The following is a 17290-nucleotide window of genomic DNA, read 5'->3' as shown; positions in this document are numbered from 1 at the left end:
CCACAGTGCGCACAGTACTAGATTGTATTGTATCTATCTCCACGTCAACACCACCTTCGGTGGAATTCAGTGTTATCTATTATTGCCCATAATGATTTTTAACCATGACTCCCAAGAGGAAAACTGTTGCTCGTGGTGAACCAAGTGCAAAAGGCTGAGGAAAGTGATGTCTTTGACTCAGAAAGTGGAGGTTTTGAATAATGCTGGGCAGGCAGAATTGCGTTTATTTTATTTATTCGCGCGTTTCGGAGCTGCACATCGATTTATAATAGAAGCCTCAACAGCCTACAAAAGGAAACTATTTAAGAAAATATATAACAGTGGAGGAAAGGTGGGAGCTTTGGGACTGTGAGGATGGGCTGGAGGTATGTATACTCGCCTCTTAGCTGTCGAGCCTGAGTGTGAATCCCGATCCAGCTATAACCTGTCATCATGGTGTTTCACAGGCAAGGTGATGTCATCAATGTGTGTGCTGTCGCTCGGACGGACTAGACAATAAACTGGGCATCCCATCTACCAGCATTAGTTGGTGGATGTTTAAGATCCCATGGTGTACTTTGCGAAGAGTATGTGAGCTATCGCCGAAAAAATGAACAATTTCCAAATTCCTGCCCTAACTACTGCTGGGACGGCAATGGCAAACCATCCAGTATAGCTCTTACTCAGGAAGCTGCATCAGGTGGCACCAACGCTCTGTGAAGACGATGGTACATCAGATAGACAGAGAGAAAGAGACGGACACGGAGACGGAGACGGAGAGAGAGAGAGGTGGGGGTTTTAGACAAATTATAGAAGGGAAGGGCTGCATTTAATCTGCTTTGAATGTTTAATCTGCTTCAACTCAGCAGGAGACTTCATTGCAAAAGCCGATATAAATATATTTTACACATTTATTTTAATTGTGATGTGTTTCTTTTTGCCGTCGCCCACCTTCCTCCATATTTTCTGGAAGCCTGGGAACCTAACCCCCTTATTACCACGGTTTTAACTATCGCGGTTATAACTATCACGGCATTTTCCAGGAATGTAACCCCCACGGTATTTAATGGTTTATTGTGCTACAACATCTATAATGAAGATATGAGGAAATTACACTTTAATTTAGACGCTGTACTTTGGACTAGTAAATTATAGGATTTGAATGAAAATGACGTTTTAGGTTCATTTTATGAACAAGAATGACAGAAAACGAAATTAATTTCAATCAAGTAAGAAAGAGCAAGCAAGTTGGTATTATAAATTGAATTCATAAAGACTATCAATAAAAAGTGTATTGATTTTATTTTCATCATGTACCATACTCTATGCAGAGCGTTGGTGCTGTTGAAGCAATGCGCCCAAAATGAGTGATGTTTTTTGATGTTTTTTCATTCATCCTATTGTTTTCTCAGAAAAATGTTAATTACTGATTATCTTAATGTTAATTATCTTAGAAACCTGTAATTCTTGAGAAGAGTGTGTCTCAGAGGTCATCTCTTAGAATATGGTAATTAAAGGGGATTGTAGTGAATCATTTCATTAATTTTTGTAGAGGGGTCAGAACCCAGCCAACAACTTTATTACCTCCGCCACCAACGGTGAAGGTGGTTATGTTTTCACCCCTTTCTGTCTGTTTGTCTGTGTACAGGACATATCAAAAAGTTGTTGACGGATTCGGACAAAACTTGTTGGACAGGTTGGGTGTGTGACAAGGATGAACTGACTAGATTTTGGTGAAGATCCGAATCTGGATCCGACGACTAGAATTTTAAAAGTGATTCTTCACCGTTGAGAGAAAGGGCTCAAAAACGATATATGGCATTATATTTCAAAAATGTATTGGGCCAGATATGTTCTCGTGGATCAGGCATTACAGGGTGGAGGTATGTGCTCTACCGAGTGCCCTTCTAGTTTAATTATGTAATTACTTTAAAATCAAATTATTCCATTAGTTTTTGGTGGAGGGGCCAGAACCAACATTGTCATCCCATTCCATTCAAAAATATGGTTCTATTGCATCATTGATAATGTCATCATGAATGACAGTGAGCCGATACTGCACTGCAATGTGAAAACACACCAGTAAACCTGAAGGCCTCATAAAACCGGGAAAAAAGCAGGGGCCACTTGAGGCGAGCAATATTCACCAAGTCTTCCTTCACCTGCTGGAGATTCACTCGCTGTTTTGTGTAAACGGCCTGGGGGGGGGGTGACAGCAGTTACACAAGACGATCAAATATTTTAAAAGGTTTGATGAACCATACCTGTTTGGATGGACAATTAAAGCCATTTTGTGGTGCACAAGAAATATCGCAAATATGAGGCAAAGAAGACATCATGCTTCTACTATGCAATTTTTCACTCTCAAAAAGACAAGTACTCCATCCCGTAGGACAGTTGTTCCCATCACATAGATATTGGTACTCTCTGACCTTCTTGTGAGCAGCTGCAACTAGCTGAGCCCACTTTTCGGCAGGCCATACAGCTGTGATGTCCCGGTCAGGAATGTACGAAGGAACAAGAGAGATGAGGCGTTGATGCAAAATCTCAGGCCCATACTCAACATAGTACTGTTGGGCTGCAATCTCAGCTAATTCTTCTTCCTAAGGGTTGATAGAACAAAGCAGGGGAGAGAAGAGAAATGAAAGTTTCGCAACAACGTTTTTATGAGTTTTCGACCACAGTTTTATCAAAATGGCTGCCAATAAATCAAAAGTTCAGGTTCAGCCTAACCTTTCCTCCTGTGATATTCTCTCGTGAAGATAAGCAGTGGTGGCATTAGTCATTTGGAGGCCCCATGCAAAACACAATAGTGGTCCAGCAGGGGCCCGTCATCATACTAAAATACGCAATTTGGTGTCTGTCTGGCTGTCTGTCTCTGCATGTCTGTGGCCGTTGTATTTGGTGGTGAGTTATACAATTTCAACCAAACTTGCCAGGGGTACTAATTGTGTCATAAGGTAAAGGTTGTAGCTACTTTGTTTGCTCCCCCCCCTCCCTTCATCCCCTGAGGTTCAGAAGATTGCATTGATGCTAATTCTCAACCACTTGTTGTGTAACAAAAATGAAGTTAAGTTTTGGTGATTTTAAATTATTTCCATCTTTTATTGAGCTCTCTTTTGTTTTCAGTGCCGTTGGGGTCATTTTGTTTCATCTTTAGCTGCGGCTGATAGGATGGCTTGGAGGCTCGCCTCTAAGCTGTCTAGCCTGGGTTTGAATCCCAAACAAGCTGTTCCACAGGCAGGGTGATTCATCAATGTATGTGCCGTCCTCAGATGGACGTTAAATGGGAATCCTGTCTGCCAGCATTTGTTGATGGATGTTAAAGACCCCATGGTGACCTTCGTGAAGAGCAGGTGAGCTATCACGAGCACCATTGCCAAGTTCCAACTTCCTTCCCAAAGCACCAGAGGGCATTGCATCAGCGGCACAGCCACGTCCTCAGCCAATGATGCTGCAGCCTTGTGCTGCAAATGAACTAAGAACAATCTTTCGCTGCTCCAACACACTTCTGATTAAAAGAGCACCGCAACATTCCACCATGGCATACGTGAGTTCGTCCATTTACGAATGAGGGCTGTTTTGTTGATCATACAATGAATTGTGGTGTGGATTTGCTCAACAATATCGATTTGTATTGATATTAGGTGTTCTCTACATTTTATTGTCATTGTTGTTGCATTTGTGAACATAAAAATATTTATTATTCCACTTAACTTGCTTTCTCTACTAACCTCACCCCTGATTTTGTAATAGTCTTACCAAGTCAATCAACAAGAGGAAACTTTGCTGAAATGTCACCCCCTGGTGGTGTGTGTGCTCACTCAGACATGGATGGGAAATTGAAGCTTGAATTCAACTGTAAAGATATATATATATATATATATATATATATATATATATATATATATATATATATACATAATTTAATTTGAAACTAATTAAATAATGCAACTATCACAGAACATTGTTATTTGAGCTGCTTGAGAAGAACAGTGCTTAAGTGTCTGTCATAGACAGGCCCTTCAGCTCATAATCATTAATAATCTTAAAAACGATTCTCAAGTTGCATCGTCATCGCACCAGATCATCAGGGTTAAGAAGACCTTTTCACAGCGGTATTCTCCAAATTTGATGCCGCGCACAATCTGCTGGTAGATGAGGTTTGTGGCGACCGAATCTTCACTGGGGTCGTGCCAAGGGGTGAAGACTTCCTTTCGAAAAAAGAGCCGCCAAGGTGCATGCCTCTCCTGGCCTCCTCGCTCCTTTGCATACTGCTCACACTGCGAGATGGCATCCATGACATGCTCACCACAACTGCCTAGAGAGGAGACCTGTGAACACAGACCAATTGCATCAAGATGTAAATGCTGGACACAACACGAGGTATCACTGGGCCACAAAATGCATCAACGGCACAGGTGCACCCCCAGAAAATGATGCTACCCCCATCCATGTGCTGCATCTGAAAGAAGAAGAAGTAGAGCTGGGTCACAAAGCTTGTGCATACATTCAACATTCTGGGATCACCAAAAGTGAGCTAATCTTGCTAAGCTAGTCTCATTTCTTGACTATTGTGATGAAATGTCTGCATCAAGACTTTTAAGGAAGGTATGAAGGAAAGCAGTTTGCTTGGAGGTCACCTTATCAAAGAGGGCAATGTACAGTGAGAATCCAAAACGATCTTGAAGACCAATGCGGTTCCCCAGTGCAGAACAGAGCTCAGCTGCAGTTGTGGCAGAATCTGCACGAAGTGTGGTGGTTGTCCCATCCATTGATGTTACGGGCAGCGTGATAGGACGCTTAGATTTGGTAGCCTGTGGGTGTAGAAGTAAGAAGATGTGGATCTTGAGTAATGGTTCTAATAAATACAATCTACAGGGTGAGTCATAAGTCTCAGGACAAGGATTTAGCTGCTTAGAATTTTTGGCAAATTAGAATTTTATAATAACTAATTTTGGTCATCCGCTGCACTTGCTGTCGAGCACACTTCCAGTCTGAGATTCTTTTTTTTCTCAAAGATGAACATTTGATTTTGACGGTGCTGGCTTTCCAAAATACTCCTCGAAGTCTTCTTTTCTTGCACCTGTTTCATCGTCTTGTTTGTGTTTCTGCCCTCATGGTACCACACCCCTGCTACCAGCTTCTCTTCCACTGTTAATGGACTGGTGTCTGCCATCTTGGTTTAATGTATTAATTGTATTATCTGAAAAAAGAAAAGAAAACAATGTAGATAGATGGCATAAACAAATGTAGTATAAGCAGCTAAAACCGTGTCCTGGGACTTATGACATACACACACACACACACACACACACACACACACACACACACACACACACACACACACACACACACACACACACACACACAATTAGGCTACTCACAATCACTTGAAAGTGAATCCCCATGATATTTGACTGTTCTTTACGTAATACCGTATTGTTGAAGTCACATTTTACATTATGTGGAATTTCTACGGGTACCTACCTACTAATTGTATGTAATCCCCACTCATTTAAATTAAGCATTGCTTGTTTTACACATATAACTAGAGAGTTCATTGAACACATTACCCTGTGCTGTCTTGAGAAACAAGGGCATGGGCAGGGTCTATGAGCATCAAATTTGATTTGTCATGATGACGTACAATGCCGTAATATTTTGTCCAAGTACTGCTAAAGGGAAGGGCGTTGAAAGTGCTAAAAAGGCGATTTCTGTTCTGTGGTGTTCAAGTATATAATTCAATTGAAATAAAATAAAGGTTTTCGAGGTCAAAGAAAACACAATTCCAGATGTTTACCACCATTGATGCAGTGTCTGTTGCACCTCCTTGTTCAACACGTTGCACGAGTTATTCGTGCCTGTTGTTTATGTCCTTTATGACATCCTTAAAAACAGTAAGTTTACCGTTTGGAATAATCTTCAATTATGTTTGACTGCCAGGCAGACAGACAGACAGACAGACAGACTAAAAAAGGAGAACACCATCTCACTCTCTGTGTGCACAATCTGAACGAATTCAGAGGCAACGTACTGCTAAGCTACAGGTTTGTATTCCGATTTGTGTTCTGCGATACATGTTGACAAATATAATATTCAATTGAAAATAAGCTGTTCCTCAATCATAAACTAAGGTTTGTGGACAGAAACACAGATAGACGTAAACCAATGGCTTAACGTGTGCGGGGTGATCTATCTTTGAGATGAATAAGTGTGTGTGTGTGTGTGTGTGTGTGTGTGTGTGTGTGTGTGTGTGTGTGTGTGTGTGTGTGTGTGTGTGTGTGTGTGTGTGTGTGTGTGTGTGTGTGTGTGTGTGTGTGTGTGTGTGTGTGTGTGTGTGTGTGTGTGTGTGTGTGCGTGCGTGCGTGCGTGCGTGCATGCGTACGCACACGTATCTCCTCAGTAACTCCAAAGCCATGAAACCTATCAGCCTGAAACTTTGCATGCATAATAACTTATTATTAATAAGGGAACCCCAAGGTAATGCATGAATGAAAATTAGGTGTTTGGGTTAATTTAAACAACCCTTTTGAAGATAATTTACAGCCTTCTTTAATTATCCTTTCTCAAGGCTTCTTCCTTGGTCAACCCATTTGTCACCTTGCCTTCCCTTGCCAGGGTCTTAATTTGCCTCTTTTGGGGGGGAGGGGGGACTGCTCAACAATTCCTGGACTTGGAACAGACCACCATGGTTTCTTAATGATAAAGAGCTCAATTTTTTTTTCCCACTTTCCTCACTCATATAATCGAGTACTTGATCTTCATACCTACAAATCGCTGGATACATCGTAATGCTTATAAAGGCCTGGAGACACCGGTACTCATGGCTTTATTTCATTTCCACACATGCGATAAGCCCTAGAATCTCTTAACCTGGGTGGAATTTCAAAATTTAAACTGTGGAATTGACCTTAGCATCAGTTTTGACTGCAAAGAAAATTTTAAAAAGTGTTTCTAAGTCCAATTCAGACATTGCTTGACATTCTGGACACACAATGTACATATTAGATAGTACAGAAAAAAAGTAATCTGTTACGTTACTTGGATTAATCAATGGATTACTCAAGAGCCAATGCATTCAATAATTACTTTTTAGTTGTCACCTTCTCAACACTTCTTGTATCACACACTGGATAAGGACAAATCAAGAGTGTACATAGGATCTGGCAACGGATTTTATCAACTAAAAGTTGATAAGAGTGTGTTTAATGGTGTGGGAAATGAGATACCGCGAATGTGTAAGTGTTAACTGTCTTTTGCTCTGACAAGTATAACCCGCACCGGTTATACCCTGCAAGGTAGCTTTCCTCTCCACATGACCAGGAGATACACGATCTCCATATTTCCAACAGCCGACACGGCTTTGTTATCAAGGACCAACGAACGGCTCTTTTCAAATACAACTGCGGTAAATAGCCAATTGACATTGAAATAAATGCCTCGAGAAAGGACTGTTGTAATATTTAAAGTTTACTGTACCAATGTGTTAAAAACCAGCGTGGTTTCCAGAACCTATGCGACCAAAAACCATGCTGCTAATTCATCAAAAATGTATACATACTCTGCAGGTTGTTGAATTTTATATCATTCCACAAAATCATCTGTACCATTACAACTCCCTGCCATAACCATGTCTGCTGTCAGTACAAGTAAGAGAAAACTTTAAAGTTTCACAGCCGAATTCAAACTGGAAGATGACAAAAAAGTGGGCTGATTCGTGAAGAAGAAGAGGACAGTAGTGATGACGATATGCATGGCGATAAACCCACACTTGCCGACTCCGAGCTGCTTCAGCTGTTTCACAGTGACACAGAAGATGAGGACTTTGTCGGCCTTACAGAAGACAATTGTTCAGTACCTTAAATAGCTTTGAAATGAGATACATATGTGTCGGTAAAATATGTGAAAGAACTGTAATTAAAGAATTTACAATTAAACCTGCAAAAACAAAAAACTGCCTCTTCTTGTATCTTCGTGATCATTTAACTTGCCCCCCCCTGTAGTTATGTCATGTGCGGCGGTATGGTAAAATACCTTATACCCACACACGAGTATACCACGCAGTTGGAATTTTTGGAACTAATTTAACGTATAGCCCACAGGTTGTTTGCATGAAAAACACGGTGCACAAATAATGTTAGAATTAGAATTGGGGGCTTGTGCAATCATCACTCAGGCACTATTTCTGGCTTTCGGCTTGTCCAGTGGCTAGTTTGGCATTGCCCTGGCATCTCGCTTGTCTGGTCCTCACTTTGAAATCATCCCTGACATCTGGCTTGTCGAGTCGTCACCTTGGCATTGTTCCAGAGCCAAATTTGTCTAATCATCATTTTGGCGGTGTTCCTGGTGTTCAGCTTGTCCAGTTGTCCGATTGGTATGGTTCCGACGTCCGCCTTGCTTGGCCGTCACTTTGGCATCCTCCCAGCATTCCAGTCATCACACTGGTATCATCCCTATTTCCTAGGGAACTCTACAGTCGTTACACCAGTATCATCTCTGGTGTTCAGCGCGTTCAGGCGTCACATTGATATAAATTGTGATATCACTGACACATTCCGTGGCATTCTTGATGCTTCTTGCTGGATAATTTTTTTTTATTCAACTTGGCGGTAAAATCTACTTTTATTTTGTTCATACATAGTAGTGTACGTAAATACATCTGTGTTGAAATATTGACTTCATTCTTTATTTTAGTTTCATCTTATTTTATTGAAATTTAAATTATTGGAGTGATCCTGACTTGCTGCCCCTATCGCTGTCTTAACCAATATATGTTTGCACCAAACAAGCTACATCACTTGAACTTCTTTATATGTTATTTTATGTAAAGCACATTGAGATCTTTGATTAAATGTTATATGTACTATATAACAATGAAATAATAATTATCATTATTAATCCAAGGACTTAAAACAGAGGGTGTTTATTTTTTTGAATATAATTTTGTTTATATTTTAAGTTTTTGAATTATAATTTTAAAAACACCATTTAAAAATATTAAGCCAAACCAGAGATGACCGACAAATGATTCAGATATGTTGACCTTTCTCCGGGGTATTTAATGGTGATGTTGACCTTTTTTATACTGGTGTTCCCATTTGAGCACTTGCCTTGTGATGTTGAGATCCCAAGTTTAAGTCCCATATACTGTTAAGTTTTTCCATTATCTAATGTCTTCTCTTTTATGAAATGCATATATAAATACTACCCAACAAGCCTTAGACACCAAATAGAAAAAAAGAACCTGAGGTTCCACACCTTATATTCATACCTGAAGGAAACTCACCTGCAGTTCCAACCAACTCGGGGGCTGTGTGCGTGTCCCATTGGTTGCAGTTCGACGGAGCCGCTCCTCACAGTATGGTGCATATCCAGGCGGACCCTCGCTGATAAAGTTCCGGAGGTACTATTGGGACACAAGAATCTATGTCCTCATATTGCATTGGAATTGATCACCATCACCTGTATACAATAATTTTAATGGTCAAGAATCAAGGAAAAACAATTTAAATCATACACTAATGTGCATGATAAATAACTACCACAGATGCTCGAGTAACTAATACTTGTTAACACTGAAGAAGTCTTATTTAAGCCCGAGAGAAGGCATAATACGGTCGTTATCCAAATGTCAAACTCACAGAGAAACTGACCATGGACCACTATTTCATCCTTTCGAGCCATTGAGAAGATTCTAACGAACCTTAATGAAAGTCTGGTTTGGCGAGAAGCAGCCAACACAGAGGGACAAGAGAATCCAGCCACGAGCATGGCTGCTGTTTGATGGATTTTGAAACAGTTGTTTGCAGATCTGGCAATAAATTTCATTCCTAGAACGACAGCAATGTACATTCTTTATAAAAAAAAAACATACAACACATTTAACAGGATAAAAACTAGAGTTCATAGAACACATTACCCCATGCAGTCTTGAGAAAAAGGACATGGGACCTTATTTGGAACTTCGACATGGGACTTTATTGGAAATCTTTTATTTGAAGAAGAAAAGAAGAATCCCGAAGTTTCCCCACACTGAAAGCGTGAGTGGAAAATTTAATTGGTCGAGATGGCATACAATTTTGCTAAAGCACTGCTAAATTGAAGGTTTTTGGAAATGTAAACAAGGTGATTTGTGTTCTACAGTTTCCAAATATACCATTCACTTGAAATAAAATGAAAGTTTTAAAGGCTGTAGAAAAAAAAAAAAAACATTGACTTGGAAGTTTATCACTGCTGATGCACTGTCTTTTACAACACCTTATTTGACACATTAAATGAGTAATTCATGCAGTATTCAAAATATAAGATTCAATACAAACGAGAACGGCACTCGTGGAGCACAACCATCATTAACTGAACAAGTTATTATTATGGCCCACTGCGATTATAGCCCACATACTGTATCATCCATGCACCCCATTATGTCAAATGCATTGCTCTTATCCGTAGCTTTATTGATTTTTGATTGATTATTAGGATATTTAACAACCACTTTTGTGCACATTCAGGTTAATTTGTGTCAGGTTAAATTTGTGCACACCCTTCCCTTCGTGTGCAACCTATTGGCTGCGACACTGGTACTCATTTCACCGACCTCGGAAGGATGACAGGCTGAGTCAATCCCCTGGTGTTAATTCAGCGGCCCATGGGGCTTGAACTCAGGACCGTAGGATCGCAAGCCACCACCCTACCACGAAGCCAGCACCAGGTTCAAATGCATTGACCGATGACATCATAAATTTGACCGATGACGTCATAAATTTTTCATTCTTCACCCATATCAGGTCGTAGATCACATATATGAAGTTTCAGATTTTTCAGATAAGAATTTTGATTCAACCAATTATAGCTGGAATACCACTTCACCAATGACGTCATCGTTATCACCATATATACCCCATGCGGAGTTGATTTGTGTATACATACCAAGTATACATTCGTGAATACATACCAAGTTTAAATTTTTTTCGTTGCGTGGTTTCGGAGAAAAAGATGTCCAATTTCTTTCCTTCAATCCACTAATGCTGCCATACCATATGGCCTATGATAAAGTTATCAATAAAATAGTCTCCATGGGGAATCCTTCCTATATTTAAAGTTTCACATCGATTGGACAAGCAGTTGCAGAGAAAAACATTTTAAAAGCAAATATATATATATATATATACATATATATATATATATATATATATATATATATACATATACACACATATGCGGACACACACATACACACACACACACACACACACACACACACACACACACACACACATACACACACACACACACACAGGCATTGCAATAGTCTCACATCCCCTTCGAGGCAAGACTAATTAAGACACCACAATTTAGTACAGCTGCACAGCAGGCAAATATCAGGTCCAACCTTTCAATCACAGAGTGGTCTTCACACAGGCAAGCAAGCATCATGTACCAGGTGACATTTGCCATCCCAAGAGGGAGGTTGAGGCATTCCTTGACTGAAATATGCCAATGGGGAAACCTAATATCATTTTTAGCACCCTGCATATGGCGCTGGCTGTGGCCAGGCACGTTCTTCTGCAGTATAACTTTGTTCTGTTATAATAATAGTCTTGCGTAATTATAATAGTCCAGTACAAGTTTGTGGCCAGAAAGCGCTCCCGAAAACCCACGCTCCATAGAAATTACCAACCTCTGTCACATGGCCAGGCTGAGAAGCATCTGAGGCCATTTTCAACTCTGGAGCCTGGTAGGACATGGCTACGGCTTGGGGTGACATCCACTCACCAATGAGGATGCTCCAAAATACTTACACAGGCTCTTCTAATCCACTTTTTGACTCCTCTATAAAAAAGAGCAAATTAGTGTCGTTGAGTCAGTCTCTTTAGTCCTGGGTCTCTTTCGTCCTTCATCCAGAGCCTTTGCCAAGCTGAGCATCATCCGAGTTGAGAAGGCAGCACAACCGAGCGAGGCAAGCAGAGTTGCCAGGTCATTGCAGGGTCATCACCGAGTCATCGACACTCAGCTTCCACAGCGTTACACAGTCATCTTCGTTAATCATATACAAAGTTTTTCTTACACAACCCGTTAAGTCTATCCTCTCACACGTTCTTTTCTTTTCTTTGTTTCTCCAACATCCCACTGAACCACACCTTGTCATACTTCCTCTTGCATCACGCTGCACCACATTTTTGCACCTCCAACTCATGCACCGTAGACACCCCAGTTTTCTTCCCTCCTTCCCCCCCTTAACTGATTGGGTTGCGCAGGTCAGTCGACCGTGCCAGGTACAATGAGGACAGCTACACCTCAATTGCTTCTCCTCTTTCTGAACTCTCTAGCTTCCGTGTGTGTGTGTGTGTGTGTGTGTGTGTGTGTGTGTGTGTGTGTGTGTGTGTGTGTGTGTGTATGTGTGTGTGTGTGTGTGTGTGTGTGTGTGTGTGTGTGTGTGTGTGTGATGGCACCTGTAATGTGTAGCATAATATAAGATTGTACAAGTGATTATCGGGTTAACTCTACTCTGTGTCCTCTCGTTTTTGTACATAATTGCATTTCCTTTGCCGCACCCACAATTCCTTGCTTTCCCCTGCTGTACATAATTATGTATAAACCCATGACTTTCCTTACCCTTGCTTGTAATAAGTTGCTTGTTATAAATGTACCCAGCTTGTTTTGTTTTTGCCTTCATTGGTCCAACATGGTCCACACATTAGCTTTGCCGGGAAGTTATATCCCACCAAATCTGCTTGTAAGCCATCACACAATCACTGTATCGCTCGGCAGTAATCAGAGTGTGTGCTGAGGGCACGACACCCGAATTGACTCGGCCATCCACAGGTAAGGTATCACGTGAAGTAGTGTAACCCTGCCCGGATTGGCCATGCCAATCGGAGTTCGTGGTTGCTTAGCAACCTGCCAGTGCGCGAAGTTATCTGTGCCTGGCAGCCTCAGGACCAGTCGTTCGAGAGGGAGCTGAGCACTTCCCATCGTGGCGAGCCTCGACAACCAAGTCTGCAACAATTTATATACTACGCCCAAAAATCCAAACGTCCTGTATAGTTTGAGTGCGAGAATGAATTCCCTGCCTCATTAAGACCTGATGTACAATGCTTCACATGGTGACCCTCCGGCTGGAGGTCAGATCAGAAAAACTTTCTGCACATCTTAAGTACCGGATTCCAGGCCTGAGGAGGCCGTTGCCAATGATAAAGTGCAGCTTTTCGAGGTTTGATGTGGGTCGCTCCTCAAACGGGATGCCGCCGAGTGCGTGGTTCTCTACTCTGCCCAGCTGCTTTTCCACCTGTAGAAGTAATTCAGCCAATAAAAGCACAGGTCAAAGTCAATCAAAACCCATGAAAATACGAGTCTGCAATAAAGCCAAGCAGACCAACGATTTGTAGAAAGTTGGATGGAAAACTACCTTATCAAAAAATAGTAAAGGGTTGCCTCAAATACAAATGATGGTTATAGTGAATCTTTCTTATCACAACTACCAGTTATTTAGTTACAGACCTTTTATAGAACACTTTTAAGGCCTAATTGTTAGCCTGGAAATTCCTATGATGTAATCATCTTTGTTCCTCCTCAGACCCATTCTAGGAATGGAATATAGCAGTGTGGACTTGATTTGGTGACAAGTACCCAAGATGCAGATTTTTGCCATTGCACCTGATTTAGCATTTTGTTGCTGTCCATCACAAATGCCCAATCCCTCTCTTTAAATGTCACTATTATGTTTAGTTATTAAACGCGATGTTATTATATATCAGGCAGACATATCTCAATCTATTATTTACTCAGAACATCACGAAGTCAGAACAGATGAAAATTCAATCACTGACACTTGAGACGCATTCATTGGAATTAATATTAAACTCAAAACTTTCCCTTAAAAACTGTAGGGTCCATTAAAGGGTTGACTGAGAAAATTGAAGGCCTGAATTTATTGACTCCATGCTAGTTCTACCAAATACCCATTACAGCTTGCGAGTGATGATGTTACAAGACTCATGTCCTGTTGTGGCAATAAAGGAAGAATTCCATTCTGATTGGGAACGGTTTTAAGGAGTTCTAGTGGTAATTGTGGTGGTGGTGGGAGTGAGCCTGTTTGTTGTTCTTTCGTGAATACATAGCTCATTTTGCTGGGATCCCAGTTTTAAATCTCATATACTGTACTCTTTATTTATCAAAATCTCTCAATGTCCTTACAAACCAAGGCAGTGCACTAATATTCTTGTCCGAAATTTGATATATGCACGAGATAATCCCAAGCCTGAGATCACTGTTAAATAAATAATAGTGTGCTCATATGTAGATAGATGATGCCTCAAACATACCTCTTCTGTCATCTTTGACTTCTTTCTCAAAGTCATGGACATCAGCTTGCTCCTCATTGCTTCCATTTGGATTCGATGGTGGTTTCTGGAGCCCACCTGGCAGAGTACAAATAATGAGGATATTTCAGTAACATGCATGCCATTTGTTTTTCCTTTATACACAGATAATTGATAACGATAAAGTTACCAACCTTGTTCTGAAGAAGTGGAGTCTCATCATGGCAATGCACCTTCCTTCCAATAGTCTCATGGATCTGTTCCATCACCGACACAGCCTGCATACCCTGGAAATTTCCTGGAGGGTATCCAGGCTCTGGCAAGTCACCCATGAACCGCAAGATGGTCAACCAGACCACCAGTGCTGCCTACAAGTGAAAAGCAGTGCCCAAGAGGCCAGTGATATCGTAATAAAACTCTCCATCTCATTACTTTGGTATTTTAACTGAGCAAAGAATACCCAGTGCGACAGTGCAGTGTCATTTTTAATCATATAGGCTGGTCCTAAATCAAAAGACATCTGTGTAGCAGTATTCACACTCCCACGTCCCTCGCTATTCCAATTATAATTGTCCCAGAAATGCATGTGGCCTGTTAAGTAAAGATTTCCAGCATCGATTTTGTTTTGTACACTTAATTTTTCATATAATTTTCGAAGCACAAAAAAAATCTGTGCCTATATCATCCTGTGATAAACCACCATGGCCTTGTACCTCAGCATGCAGAGGTGAGTGAAGTTTTATTGCTGGAGATGCCATGGCTGTGCCATTGATTTTTTTTTTGTCTTTCTATTGTGCATGTGTAGTCTACCATGAGTAATTCCTACTGGATGTAAAAATCCTTACGTTAGGATAAGTGTTAAACTTTTTAAGTCATTAAAATTATGACATAAAGATAGATGGTGATACGATCACAAAAAGTGATCTTGCAGTGACCAACAAAAACCTTACCTGCTGATCTGCTTCATCCTCAAGGTAGAGGAGGGGAGTCTTGAGCCTGCGGCGAATGTGTGAAGCCGATGCAGAAGCTTGGAAGTAGGTGGCAGCGAGTTTGGCGAATTGGTAGTCTGCAAGGTCTGCATCTGCCTCATCACTGGGCAGCAGTGGGGCCTCATCAATCTCATCAACTTCCATTCCCTGCCTGTCTATTTCCAGGTCCTGATGACCAGATAAAGACACTTATCTCATTGCTCTATGTAAAAACACCAATCCATGTTCTGTTACCAAAGAAATGCTATGTAAAGTTTATAAACACATGTAAACATTTTGCAACAGTAAGGAAAAAATGCAGGGCTATTAATTCACAATTCATTCAACTTTTAATAGGGTGCCTTGAAAAAAAATATATATATGTATATATATTTATAATTGAAGCACCCTAATAGATATACACTGCTGGAATGGCAATATATACACTGTTACGCAAAAGTCTTGTACATTTTGCATTTTTCTAATGCGATAAATTTGCTTTGATGCATTTTGGACATGTGCTCTGATGCGAAAGGAAACTAAAACTTTGTGTTCAATGCAAATAAACCTTTATGAAAAAGAAAATGTTGTTATGTTTGTGGGGGCGGGGGGGGTAGATATTACCATAGAGCAGATAGGAATGTATAGAGCAGCATGGTCCGTGTATGCGTAGTGAGCCAATCTTGATGTATTAAGTAGGGAAACTTTCGCTTAAAATTTTTCCTGTTTGAATGTGCACAATACAGTGGGTGGTGCATGGTAATAGTTAGTTGGGGATTACGTTAAGGAAATTGTGTGTATAACCTTGATGTCAATCTCAACCAAGGGGTGCCGGGGAGACTCCGCACGGGAGTGAGGGGAGGTGCACTTGTCGCTTCTCAAGGGGCGGAGCTATGAACGCATTCAGAGGCGGAGTTATACATGCCTCCCAAGGGGGCAGAGCATTGATCCGAGAGAAGTAGATGGAGGAGCCTAATTGGGAAGTTGAAAGTCAGAGGAGAACGGAGTGACTGAGGAGAAAAAGAGTTTGAGGTAGACTCGGAACGTCTCCTCAGGAGTTAAGCTGCTCGGGACATTACCTTCCCTCTGCGACAAGCTCGGTGTTCGCCGAGCCATTGACGCTACGATATTATTCACATAACTAAATTGACACACAATATACCTGGATATAAACAAATAGCAACTACCGGGTGTAGTGGCGTGCGCCTGTAATCCGGCTACTCGGAGGGTTGGGTTGGAGGATCGCTTGAGGACGGGAACTCTGCGCTGGGCCGCGCTATGAGAGGGTGTTGGGCAGCCCGGAATCATGGGGAAACCCAATCCTTATCCCTGTGTCGTAAGACGTGACCAGGGTTGCGTCAGGAAGGGCATCCAGCGTAAAACCTATGCCAACTCGGTATGCGGATCATAACGGATGATCCACTGTGGCGACCCCTAATGGGAGCAGCCGAAAAACGAACAACATAAACAAATAGCAACTATGTCCATCCTCTTCTTTTAAAACCATTGAAATTATTCGAGGGACGCTTTCAAATAATTTTGGTATAAACTCTTGTGAAATGGTCTCCCATGCTTATTCCAAAACCTTCCAAAGAGCGTCTAAGTTTATGGAATTCTTTTTTACTTTTTCTTTGTCTAACTAGCCGTATACAGCTTCAATGATATTGGGATCTGGGCCATTCCATGGGTTGAAGGACTCCAGCTTCCTCTTTCTTTTGCAAGGACTGTAAGTTTTAATTATTCCACCTGAGTGTTGTGGATTATTACCTTGTTGTAAGATGAAGTTTGGACCAATAAGTCATGCACCACAGGGGATAGCATGGTGGATTAAAATTTGTTTGTTATTTGGTGCCATCAATTTTTAGCAATTTTCTACCACCACTTGAGGAAATGCAACTCTGAACTTGAATTGCACTTCCTCCATGCTTAATTGTTAGCTTCAAGAAAGGCTCTTTATAAGTTTCAGTTTTTTGTCGTCTCACATACTGTCTTTGGTTAGATCCAAAAAACTGAAACTTTGAC

General features: G+C 41.1%; 1 protein-coding gene and 1 long non-coding RNA gene across 2 annotated transcripts in view; one reads left to right on the top strand and one right to left on the bottom strand.

Annotated features, from left to right (window-relative positions):
* Positions 1-15399, top strand: part of LOC147023004 (uncharacterized) — a 47160-nt gene extending 31761 nt beyond the window's left edge. Inside the window, exon 3 of the long non-coding RNA XR_015059992.1 lies at positions 15275-15399. This is a non-coding gene — a long non-coding RNA (uncharacterized LOC147023004). The remainder of the gene's footprint in view (positions 1-15274) is intronic.
* MYO7A (myosin VIIA) overlaps positions 1-17290 on the bottom strand; it is a 161384-nt gene that overhangs the window by 102706 nt on the left and 41388 nt on the right. The window contains exons 23-32 of the mRNA XM_085888027.1: positions 15251-15457; positions 14495-14668; positions 14304-14399; positions 13140-13267; positions 9686-9812; positions 9269-9388; positions 4623-4796; positions 4086-4313; positions 2412-2582; positions 2060-2177 (exon numbers count right to left, since the gene is read on the bottom strand). Of these exons, the coding sequence (XP_085744153.1) occupies positions 2060-2177; positions 2412-2582; positions 4086-4313; positions 4623-4796; positions 9269-9388; positions 9686-9812; positions 13140-13267; positions 14304-14399; positions 14495-14668; positions 15251-15457 (1543 nt within the window). The remainder of the gene's footprint in view (positions 1-2059; positions 2178-2411; positions 2583-4085; positions 4314-4622; positions 4797-9268; positions 9389-9685; positions 9813-13139; positions 13268-14303; positions 14400-14494; positions 14669-15250; positions 15458-17290) is intronic.

Source organism: Eptatretus burgeri, chromosome 7, assembly GCF_056783735.1.
Source record: "Eptatretus burgeri isolate ZD-2024b chromosome 7, Ebu_testis_v1, whole genome shotgun sequence".
In the NCBI taxonomy this organism is placed as follows: Eukaryota; Metazoa; Chordata; class Myxini; order Myxiniformes; family Myxinidae; genus Eptatretus; species Eptatretus burgeri.
The sequence above is the reverse complement of the archived record's forward strand: the minus strand, read 5'-3'. Positions and strand labels throughout refer to the sequence as shown.